The following is a 12,938-nucleotide window of genomic DNA, read 5'->3' on the forward strand; positions in this document are numbered from 1 at the left end:
GGTCCCAGGTTCGATTCCGGTCAGGGGCATGTACGTTGGTTGCGGGCACATCCCCAGTGGGAGGTGTGCAGAAGGCGGCTGGTCGATGTTTCTCTCTCATCGACATTTCTGGCTCTCTATCTCTCTCCCTTCCTCTCTGTAAAAAAATCAATAAAGTATATATATTTTAAAAATCCCTTCTTAGTCTTTAGTCATGTGTGTTTTAATATTCTTTCATTTTTTTTTCTTTGCTTTGATTTCTCTTCTTTTTTCCTTTTTAGTCTTTCCTGTTGTTGTTTAATTGAGTAGATTGATTTTCGGGTACTTTTGTTTGGCCCAACTGTGTTTTGTTCTGATATATCAGCACCTGTGTAACAGCTGACATGAGGACATTGGGGTTAAACTTCACTGGCAACAAGTTGGAGAGGAGATCCCTCCCATAAATGGGACATCAAAAATCAAATCCCAATTACAACATGAAACAACAAATAATGCATCCAGCTCAGGTTAACACAGAGACTGCACCACTGTACCCCTCAAGACACTTTTTTCATTAGGCCAACCCACTGATACTGGGAGGCATAACCATTATACCTAATATATAGAAGAAAATACAGAGACTGGCTAAAATGGGGAACAAAGAAACAAACCACAAATGAGAGAAAAGAAGGAATCTCCAAAAAAAAAAAAAAAACTAAATGAGATGTAGACAAGCAAACTCTCAGACACAGACTTCAAAGCAATGGTTATAAAGATGCTTAAGGAACTTAGTGGAAATTACAGCAGCGTAAAAAAGGTAATAGAAAACATGAACCAGACAAAAAAAAATGAAGAATAATATATCTAACATAAAAATACACTGGAAGGCATTAAAAGTAGTTTGGATAGAGCAGAGAATTGAACCACTGATTTGGAAGACAAGGTAGAAATAAATACCCAATTAGAGCAGAAAATAGAGAGAAGAATGAAAAAGCAGGAAGATAGCTTAAGGGAGTACTAGGATAACATGAAACATAACAGAATGACATCTGCATTATAGAAATACCAGATGGGGAAGAGGGTGAGAAAAGAACAGAGCATATGTTTAAAGAAATAATGACAGGAAACTTTCTCAACCTTGGTGAAGAAAAATGTCACTCATGTTCAGGAGGTACAGAGTCCCATTCAAGATGAACGCAAAGAAATCCAACAACTAGACACATCATAATCAAAATGGCAAATATTAAAAATAAAGAAAGACTCTTAAATGAAGCAAGAGAGAGACAGGAAATTATCTACAAAGGAGTTCCCATTAGAATGACAGCTGATTTCTCAATAAAAACACTTCAGGAAAGAAGGGAATGGCAGGAAGTATTCAAAGTAATGAAAAGCAAGGGTGTAAATCCAGAACTACTATAAGCAGCATGGTTATCATTTACAATTTAAGGTGAAATAAAAGTTTTCCAGATAAAAAAAGTTAAAGGAGTACAATACCACAAAACCAGCAATGCAAGAAATGTTAAAGGGATTGTTTAAAAAGAAGAAGAAGAAGAAAAGGAGAAAGGATCATACACATAAAGAAAATAGCAATGGCAGTAAATAAATACTACCAATAATAACGTTAAGTGTAAATGCATTAAATGCTCTAGTCAAAACACATAGGGTGATTGAATGGATAAAAAAACAAGACCCATATATATGCTCTCTACAAGAGACCCACCTCAGAACAAAAGATACACACAAGCTGAGAGTGAAGGAAGGGAAAAATATATTCCATGCAAATGTAAAGGAAAAAAAAAAGATGGGGTAGCAATACTCATAAAACAAAAATAGATTTCAAAACAAAGGCCATAACAAGAGAAAAAGAAGGTCACTTCATAATACTAAAGGGAATGATTCATTAAGAAAATATAACTATTGTAAAGATGTATGCACCCAGTATAGGAGCACCCAAGTTCATAAAAAAAAAACAAAAAAACTCTTGATAGAGTTTAAGGGAGAGATTAAGAGAAATACAGTCATAGTAGGGGACTTCAAAACCACACTGACACCACTGGTTAGATATTCCAGACAAAAAAATGAACTAGGAAACAGAGGCTTTAAATGACACACTAGATTATATGTATCTAATATATATTTAAAGAACATTTCACCACAAAGCAACAAAATATAAATTCTCCTCAAGCACACATGGAATATTTTAAAATATAAACCAAATGTTAGGACACAAAATGAGTACATGAATTGAAAAAAAAAATGGATATAATACCAAGCACCTTCTTAGACAACAATGGCATGAAAAAAACTCAAAAATACTCAAATACATGGAGGCTAAATAACATGTTATTAAATAATGAATGGGTTATTAATGAGATCAAGCAAGGAATTGAAAATGTCCTGGAAACAAATGAAAATGAACACAAAACTACACAATACCTATGGGACATGGTGAAAGCAGTCTGTAGAGGGAAGTTCATAGCACTACAGGCCTACCTCAAAAAATAAGAAAAAGTACTAATAAAACTATTTAATCCTACAACTAAATGAATTAGAAGAGAACAGCAAGAAAAGCCCAGAGAAGGTAGAAGGAAGGAAATAATAAAGATTGGAGCAGAAATAAATGACATAGAGAATTAAGAACAGTATAAAAGATTAATTAATCCAAGAGCTGGTTGTTGTTTTTTGTTTTTTTGTTTTTTATCAATCTTTATTGTTCATGTTATTACAAAGTTTCCTCATTTCTTCCCCTCTCCACCAGGTTCCCATCCCACCCTCTGCCCTTTCCCCACCCCCCATTGTCCTCATCCATAGGTGCACAGTTTATGTTCAGTCTCTTCCCACATCCACCACTCCCCTTTTCCCCTGAGAATTGTCAGTCCACTCCCCTCCCATATCTCTGATTCTATTATAATCAATAGTTAATATTGTTCATCAGGTTTTTTAATTTCCTTTTTTTTAATTAATAAACTTTTATATTTTTAAGAATAAATTTTAAAATCTAATAATTTTAAACCTTGTTTTTTCTGCCCTGGGAACTGAGAAGCAAGCTTGTTTACATGTAAACTTGCCCTTGGGCTATCAAAAGGCATAGCCATTCAAATGTAAATGAACACATTGTTTAAAGATAGCTGCTGGCTGGAATTGGATTACCTGTTCTGGGTGGGAAGGGCTTGTCCTCCCTTTTCTCCATTAAAATTAAAGTGTTAGCTTTAAAACCTCTTTTTGGCAAGAGACCTTAAACTTTCAGAACTTTAAATTTTTCAGGTAGTAAATCAATGACTTAGCATTTTCTCAAATCAATAATACCCATGCCCAAGGATAAGCTTCACACAAAAGACACTTCCAAATAGATCAACCAACCTCATCCAGACCCCACACAAGGCACTCACAGATCAACATCCCAGCGCTATACTAACTCAACACATCCAGATCTAAGCCTTCATCACTTGATTCAGCAGATCCTCAAGTTCCCCCAAAAGTTTCCAGCCATGTCTGAGAAGCAGCCCTGGGGTATGGGCAGCTGAGGAGTGAGCTGTTACTGGCCCGGTTGCTCCAGGCCTGGCCTCTGTTGCTCCGGGCCACTCCACAACCAGCTGCTCCGGGTCTGGCCGCTGCTGCTTGGGGCCCGGTTGCTGCCTTTCCGGGCCTGGATGCTGCTGCTCCGGGCCTGGATGCTCCCGACCCGGCTTCTCTGGGCCCGGCTGCTCAGGGCCCAGCCTCTCCGGGCCTGGCCACTCCTGGCCTGGATGCTCCGGGCCTGGCTGCTGCTGTTCTGGGCCTGGATGCTCCCGACCCAGCTGCTCTGGGCCTGGCTGCTCCTGACCCGGCTGCTTCAGGCCTGGCTGCTCCCGGCCTGGCTGCTGCTGCTCTGGGCCTGGCTGCTCCTTACCTGGCTGCTCTGGGCCAGGCTGCTCCGGGCCCAGCCTCTCCAGGCCTGGCCGCTCCCAGCCTGGATGCTCCGGGCCTGGCTGCTGCTGCTCCGGGTGTGGATGCTCCCGACCCAGCTGCTCTGGGCCCAGCTGCTCTGGGCCTGGCTGCTTCTGGCCTGGCCGCTCCCGGCCTGGCCACTCCCAGCCTGACTTCTCTGGGCCTGGCCATTGCTGCTCTGAGCCCAGCTGCTACGGGCCTGGCTGCTGTCGCTCTGGACCTGGCTGCTGCTGCTCCGAGCCTGGATGCTCACGACCCGGCTGCTCTGGGCCCGGCTGCTCAGGGCCCAGCCTCTCCAGGCCTGGCCGCTCCTGGCCTGGCTGCTGCTGCTCTGGGCCTGGCTGCTCCTTACCTGGCTGCTCTGGGCCCGGCTGCTCCGGGCCCGGCTGCTTCAGGCCTGGCTGCTCCCAGCCTGGCTGCTGCTGCTCTGGGCCTGGCTGCTCCTTACCTGGCTGCTCTGGGCCCGGCTGCTCCGGGCCCAGCCTCTCCAGGCCTGGCCGCTCCCGGCCTGGCTGCTTCGGGCCTGGCTGCTGCTGCTCCGGGCGTGGATGCTCCCGACCCAGCTGCTCTGGGCCTGGCTGCTCCTGACCCGGCTGCTCTGGGCCCGGCTTCTCCAGGCCTGGCTGCTCCGGGGTTGGCTGCTGTTGCTCCCGACCCAGCTGCTCTGGGCCCAGCTGCTCTGGGCCTGGCCACTCCGGGCCTCAAGAGCTGGTGTTTTGAAAACATAAATAATATTGATGAACCCTAGCCAGACTCATCAAGAAACAAAAGAGAGGACCCAAATAAATCAAGCAAGAAATTAAAGAGGAAATAAAACAACGGACTCCATAAATACAAAGGATTGTAAGCAAATACTGAAGACAACAATACTATGCCAACAAACTGGACAAGTTGGCCAAAATGAACAAATTTCTAGAAACATACAGTCTTTCCAACTCAACAAGAAAGAATGAAAAAACAAAACAAAACAGATAACAACTGATGAAATTGAAGCAGTAATTTTAAAACTCTCAGCAAACCAAAGTTCTAGACTGGATGGATTTACTAGAATATTTTACCAAACATTCAAAGAACTAATATCTATCCTCAAACTATTCCAAAAAAACTCAAGATGAAGGAACCCTTCCAAGCTCTTTTTATGAGGCCAGCATTAACCTAATTCCAAAACTATATAAAGACACTACAAAGAAACTAAGTTACAGGCCAATATCCCTGATGAACACAGATGCTAAAAATCCTCTAAAAATATTAGTAAACTGGATCCGGCAATATATTAAGAAAATTATACACCATGATCAAGTGGGATTTATTCTAGGGATGCAAGGCTGGTACAATATTTGCAAATCAATAAATGTGATTCATCACACACACACACACACACACACACACACACACACACACATATATATGTATGTGTATATATATATATATATATATATATATATATATATATATATATATATATATATATGCTTAATATGCAAATTGCCCCCTTGGGAGTTTGACCAGAAGACTGAGAGTTCAATTGCTGCTCGCTATGACATGCCCTAACCACCAGGGAGCAGTGAAGAACATGGCAGGTGTTGGCAATGCAGCGCTGGCAGTCAGCATCAGTGGAGGCACTGCCAGCCTCAGTGGGTCCTGACAAGAGTGAGACTGTGGTGGGATGGTGTAACAGGTGAGTGGGTGGCACCAGGCCCAAGAAGGGTGACAGGTGGGGCTGCAGGACTGCAAGGCTGGGGGCATGAGCTGGGGCTTCAGGGACAAGATGGAGGCTGGACACACCCTGAAGTTCTCCTGCAGTCCCTTCAAAGCAGGCCAATCTCCCATGGTCCCTCCCCAGCCAGTCAGCCCCAATTGTACCTCTGCAGCTAAAAGAAATTGGCATTATCAACAGAAAATGTCTGAAGACCAACTATTGGCACAACATGCCTCTGCTACCAAAAGAAAGTGGCATCAACAGAATATGTCTGTAAAACTGTCATCAACAAGTACTACCAATACTGGTGGGAACTGCCTGTAAATGAAGTAAATGAGAATGCAATTATTGAACATACTGTGGTGTAATGACTGTTACATGTCAATTTTGCCTATCACTAAATTTCTCCAATGAAAAACCATCTGATGGAAAATTTACTTGATGTTGCAGCAAAGGTAAAGTTTATCCAAATAATATAAATTTTCCAGAATACCTGGAACATTATTAAAAATTAATGATAAATGAAGATTTTGACAGTAAAAATTTTATGGAAAATATTTGTTCCATAAATAGGTCTTTTGCTTTTGCTTCAATGGGTACAAATATCGCATCACCATGAGGCTATGGATCATACTGTTTGAGAATACATGGTCGAGTTTATCACTGTACTGGAAATTTACATCCTTCAGATGATATTTCTCAGAAGTTTTCTCAACTTTACATTTTAAACACCGTTGAAGTGACAAGTAAAAGATTAGCAATGTCAGAAAACCAAGGTTGCTCAGAAATACTCATGATCAACATCAATAATCTCATGCATGAAATAAACAAATTAATAAAATCATACAGGATGCTCCACAAGATAGAAAAGGAAGCCCAATCTGAAGCAGAAGTGAAAGGTATTGCTCCAATGGAAGTAACAATGGCAATTAAATATAATCATAATAGTGATCTGAGTAGATATAATTATCCCAGTGTAACCAAAATTGCCATGATATTCAGAAATGAAGAGGGAGAACCTTCTTTGGAAAGGGACCTGCTCATTCATTGTAAACAAGATCCCAATAATCCAAATGCCACTAAAATTAAATAAATCAGTACTCTGTTTCCTACATTAGATGCACTAATGTATCCTATTCTTTTTCCACATGGTGAATAAGGCTGGGGAACAGATATTGCATCAAGACTCAGAGACAACAGTGTAATCAACAATAGTACCAGACAAAATGTAAGGACAGGAGTCACACAAATGCAATATTATGGATTTCATCTCTCTGTCTAGGACACATTCAATCCTATTTTAAATGCAAGAAAATTAACTCAGCAGTATATTGTTTATTCGTATTCAAAAATGGAAGCCAAACAGATCATTTTCATTAAAGCAAACCAATCTAAGTAGAGAGTTGGAAAGTATAGAGGTTTCATGGATTATCTCACATTTAGATCTGCAAATCACAGTGTGCCAGTTGGTAAAATTATACTTCCATCGTCTTTTGAAAGTAGTCCCAGAGATATGCAGCAGTGATATCAGGATGTTATCGCAATTTTAATGAAGTATGGCAAGCCCAGTTTATTCATAACCATGACATGCAACCCAAAATGGGCAGATATTACAAATAATTTACTATAACGCTGACAAAAAGTTGAAAACAGACCTGATTTGGTAGCCAGGGTTTTTAATATTAAGCTGAATGTTCTTTTAAATTATATATGTAAATTCAATTTATTTGGTAAAGTTACAGCTAAAATTCATGTCATTGAATTTCAGGAACACGGACTCCCTCTTGCTCACATATTATTGCCATTAGATAATGAATCCAAATTATGAATGGAACATGACATTGACCATATAGTTAAGGCAGAAATTTCTAATGAATACCAGTGCCCTCTACTTTTTCAAATTATAAAATCAAATATGGTACATGGAGCATGTGGAATACAAAATCCAATATTATAATAAATATTAAAAGATTTCTTCCAATTATTTTCCTTTCTATGTGCACAAATCTGTGCACTGGGCCATTAGTTGAAAGATAAAGGCCATGTGGTCATACTAATAGATTCAGAAAAAGCATACAACAAAATCCAGCACTCTTTTCTGATAAAAACTTTCAGTAAGATGTAAAGAGGGATCATAGCTCAATATAATAAAAGCCATATATGAAAAACCTAAGCCCAGTATCATACTCACTGGGCAAAAACTAAAAGTGTTATCCTTAAAAACAGGAACAAGACAAGGATGTTTGCTTTTAGCAATCTTATTCAACATTGTACTGGAAGTCTTTGCCACAGTAATTAGACAAGAAAAAGAAATAAAAGGCATCCAAATTGGAAAAGAGGAGGTAAAACTCTCATTATTTGAAGATGACATGATATTGTACATAGAAAGTCCTAAAGATTTCACCAGGAAACTACTGAACTTAATAAAATAATTCAGCAAGGTAGCAGGATAAAAAATCAACACGTAAAAATTGATGGCTTTTTATGCACTAATAATGAACTCTCTGAAAGATAAACTAAAAAGCAATCCTATTTACCACTGCAACAGTAAAAAAATAAGATATGTAGGAATAAACTTAAACAAGGAGGTAAAAGACCTATACTTGAAAAACTATAGAACAGTATAAAAAAAAAAAAGAACTAGAGGAAGATACAAAAAAAAAATGGAAATATACTCCATGTTAATGGATTGGGAAAATTAACACAATTTAAATGTATATACTACTCAATGTAATCTATAGATTCAATGTAATTCCCATTAAAATATTAACACATAATTCACAAAAATCAGAACAAATAAACCAAAAATTTATATTGGAACAATAAAAGACCCTGAATAGTTGCAGCAATCTTGAGGAAGAAGTATGAAGTTGGAGGGATCACAATACCAGATATCAAACTATACTACAAAGCCATTATAATCCAAAAATCCAAGAACAGGAATATAGACCAATGGATCAAAGCAGAAAGCTCAGAAATTGACCCACATTATTATGGTCAATTAATGTTTGACAAAGTAGGCAAGAACATATAATAGTGTAAATACAGCTTTTTCAACAAAAGGAGTTGGGAAAACTAGGAATACACATGCAAAAAGATGAAAATAGACCACCAGCTTATACCATACACAATAATAAACTAAAAATGGATAAAAGACTTAAATGTAAGACATGAAACCATAAAAATTTTAGAATAAAACATACACAGTAAAATCTCAGGCATCTAAGGTAGCAGAATTTTTACAGATATATCTCCTATGGAAAATGAAATAAAGAAAACAATAAATAAATTGGACTATATCAAAATAAAAAGCTTTTGCACAGCAAAAGAAACCACCATCACAATGCAAAAGGGAGCCCACTGTATGGGAGAACATAGTTGCCTATTATACATCTGATAAGGGTTTAATATCCAAAATATATAAAGCACTCATACAGCTCAACCAAAGAAAGACAACCCAATTACAAAATGGTCAGAATACCTGCATAGACATTTCTCCAAGGGGGTCATACAAATGGCCAAGAGACATATGTGAAAATTTTCCAAGTCCATAATCATCAGGAAAAAAATGGAAATTAAAACCACAATGGGATATCACCTCATACCTGTCAGATTAGCTATCATGAAAAAATCAACAAACATGCTGGTGAGGATGGGGGCAGGGGGAACACTAGTTCATTGCTGGTGGAAATGAAGTTTGGTGCAGCCCCTGTGGAAAACAGTATGGAATTTCCTCAAAAAATTAAAAATGACGGTTCCATTTGACCTGCTTCTGGGAATATATCCTTAAACACACACACACACACACACACACACACACACACACACACACACAGAAAAAAAAATTAAGAAAAGAAAACCACCAATAAGAAAGAATATATGCACCTCTATCTTTATAGCAGTATTATTTACAGTAGTCCAAGTTCCCATCAATAGATGAATGGATACAAAATGCTGTGGGACATTTACACAATGGAATACTATGAAGGTATAAAAAAGAGAGTCTTATCCTGTGGGATGGCATGAGTGTACTTAGATAATATTATTCTAAGTGAAATAAGCCAATCTGAGAAAGACAAATATCCCATGACTTCACTTGTTTGTGGATCAAATTAATGATCAAAATGAATTGACCAATAAAATAAGACCGGAAGTATGAAGGCATGGAAAAGACTGACATACCTTGATGTGGGGGTAGGGGAATAAGAAGAGATAAACCAAAGAACTTATCCTATATATAAAAAGGTAATATGCAAATTGACCCTCACACCCTCACAAGATGGCTGCCTACAACCAGGTTGGTAAGGGGATTATTGAGGGAAAACCAAGCAACTGAATAAGCAGGCTGTGTGGGGCAGCCAGGCCAGCAGGGGGGTTAGTGAGGGATTACCAAAAGACTGAACAAGCTGGCTGCATGAAGTGACCAGGCCGATGGGGAGGGTGGTTGCATTTGGGGGTAACCAGGCCAGCAGGGGAGAAAGTTGGGGGCAACCAGGCTGGCATAGGAGGGCAGTTGGGAGTGATTAGTCTGGCAAGGGGTGCAGTGAGGGGCAACTAGGCCAGTGGGAGAGGGGCAGTTGGGGGCAACCAGGCCAGCAGGTGGGGCAGTAAGAGGCAACAAGGCCAATGGGGGAGGCAGTTAGCAGCAACCAGTCTGGTGGGGGGTGTAGTTGGAGGTGACCAGGCAAGCGGGGGGGTGGGGGGGGGCAGAAGGGGCAATTAGGTTGGCAAGTGGTGACTAGGCGAGTTAGGGGAGCAGTTGGGGGCAACCAAGCCAGCAGGGGTGGGGGAAATTAGGGGCAAACAGGCTGGCAGAGGGAGGCAGTTGGGGGCAACCAGGCCTGCAAGTGGGGCAGTAAGAGGCAACCAGGCCAGCTGCAGGGGGGGGGGGGGTGCAGTTAGCAGCAGCCAGGGAGGTGGGAGGGTGCAGTTGAGGGTGACCAGGCCAGCAGATGGAGCAGTTGGGGCGACATGACCAGCAGTGGGGAAGGAGGGGCAGTTAGGGACAACCAAGCAGACAAGCAGGTGAGCAATTAGGAGCCAGCAGTCCAGGATTGTGAGGGATGTCCAACTGCCAGTTTAGTATTGGGCCTAACTTGGCAGTTGGACATCTCCAAGGGGTCCCAGATTGGAGAGGGTGCAGTCTGGGCTGAGGGGAACCCCGCCCCCCCCATGCACAAATTTCATGCACTGAGTCTCTAGTATACTCATATGTATAGCTCATGGACACAAGCAATAGTGTGGTGAGGAGCTGCAGGGGGACAGGGACTGAGAGGATGAGGTAAAGGGAGGTAAATGGGAGACATCTCTAAGTGATAAAAAATATATATATATATATATATATATATATATATATATATATATATATATATATTATTTAAAGAACCAAATCCATCTAAGATATCGACACATGCATAGTAAGTGCCCCACATTCAGGGAAGGAGATTTGAGTTTGTTTTGAGAAAGGCTTATGAGCAGGGAGCCCCTCTCTGCCATCCCCAGTCACTTTTCCCCCACTGGCATTGACATTTCCTCATTCCCAGGGCCTCAGATTCTTTCAAATGCACAGAGGCCATCTTCTTGGAGAAACTGTGTGTACTCACATGTGATTCTATGTTCTGGGAGCAGGAAATGGAGGAGTGTTTGGCAAAGCAGACAAATGAGAGAACAAGAGCAGGCCCCTCCGCTCTAATTTCATCTCCTTTCTTATTTATTGTTTTCTTTTTTGGGAGAGTAGAGCATGCTCTTCCTCAATGTTCCCCTCCACACACATTTAATAAGCATTATTTTCGCTCTTTTTATTTACTGACCAATAAACCCAAGGGTAGGTCTTGTCTGTTCCCAGAGATAAAGTTTTATCAAGCTGAACAAGCTCCGTTTCTCTTTGTTTTTCACAGTGTTTCAGAGAGATAAGAGGAAACCACCCAGGCATAATGCATGACTGGGGAGGTTTTGAAATATAAACTCATTCTCTATTCTGAGAACAATCAGGTGGAGAGAGAGAGAGAGAGAGAGAGAGAGAGAGAGAGAGAGAGAGAGAGAGAGAGAGAGAGAGAGAGGGAGAGAGAGAGGGAGATGAATAATGTTCAACTGAGGAATGAATAATCCAGTTTTCAATTATTGGCACAGGAGTCAAATAGGGAGAATTTTAGTAATTCAAATGACAACATACCCAAAAAATCCAGTGACCTTTTCCTATCACAAAAACTGCCTGTCATAGATTCAAGACCAATATTGGCAGATAGGACCAAACTTCAGTTGAAGAGCCAGATATAGTCCCAGGAAAATATGGGATAGGACCAGGTTAGACTCCTATGTCCTTCAGGGTTTAGCAGGTTTCTGTGAGTGAGCCAGGATGAATAAGTCAATATGAGACTGGTGATGCCAGATAGCAAGTTGAGTAAGACTAAACCTAAGATCAGTTGATACTGATAGAGGCCTAAAGAGTAAGACATTTTTAATAGCAAATGAAAAGTTTAGTGGTAATTTGAAAAGATGCAGAGTAGGAAATAATTTAGGAGAAATTTGTTTTTCAGCTAAGAAAAGACCTGAGATTGAACCCTGAAATGATACTGGGAATGCATGAGAAGGTAGGGTGTTTGGGAATTTTTGGCAGAAAGGAGGAGTAAACCTAAGAGACAAAATTGGTAGCTAATAAAAGGAAAATTTAGGTAAAGAAAACCACAACAAAATTGTTTCTGAGCAACAAGTTAGAAAACAAGCAGACATTAAAATACTAGCCAAGCTGAGCAGTGCTTCATTGTCTGCATGCTATACTCTGCAATACTGTTTCTCTCCATCACTAAGCTCATGAACTTTAATTGTTCTTTCTATTTTTCCTCTCCAGTGCTGATTAGTATGTTCCCTGTAAAAAAAAAAAAATTGTCCTAGGTTATCTAGAATTTCCCCTACAATACCTAGCACGGGGTCTTACTGAAATAGTAGCTCAGTAAATGTTCATTGGCAGAATTAATTAATGAACAGCTTTCACTTTATGTAATTACTTTTCCAAATTAAATACTAGATTTCAGGAAGCCCAAACCTAGATTATATCTTACCCTTCTAATGTTGGGTAAATCAGAGGAGAAAGTTATGAATTAAGAAGTCATTAGTATTTCATTTCAAATGGAATTAGTGAGTCTAATAGCAGAAAGCAGGTAGGAAAATAAAATTTGATGTCTTAGGAGAGAGGTAAAAAGTCCAATACAGAGGAACCAAGATGACAGCATAAGTAAACACCTGAACTTGCTGTCTAGCACAACCACATCAAAACTACAGCTAAAAGAAAAAAACATACTATCTAGAACCATGGGAAAGCTGGATGAATGGAAGTTCTACAACAAGAAGGAAAGAG

The 12,938-nt window shown here is 40.3% G+C and overlaps 1 protein-coding gene across 1 annotated transcript in view; it reads left to right on the plus strand.

Annotated features, from left to right (window-relative positions):
- Positions 1-721: 721 nt before the first annotated feature.
- LANCL3 (LanC like family member 3) overlaps positions 722-12,938 on the plus strand; it is a gene marked incomplete at its 5' end in the record, with an annotated part of 50,628 nt that continues 38,411 nt past the window's right edge. Inside the window, 1 exon segment of the mRNA XM_084870843.1 lies at positions 722-775. Coding sequence (XP_084726969.1) covers positions 722-775 — 54 coding nt within the window.

This window comes from Pipistrellus hanaki (genome assembly GCF_964339955.1).
Source record: "Pipistrellus hanaki genome assembly, chromosome: X".
NCBI classification, from domain to species: Eukaryota; Metazoa; Chordata; class Mammalia; order Chiroptera; family Vespertilionidae; genus Pipistrellus; species Pipistrellus hanaki.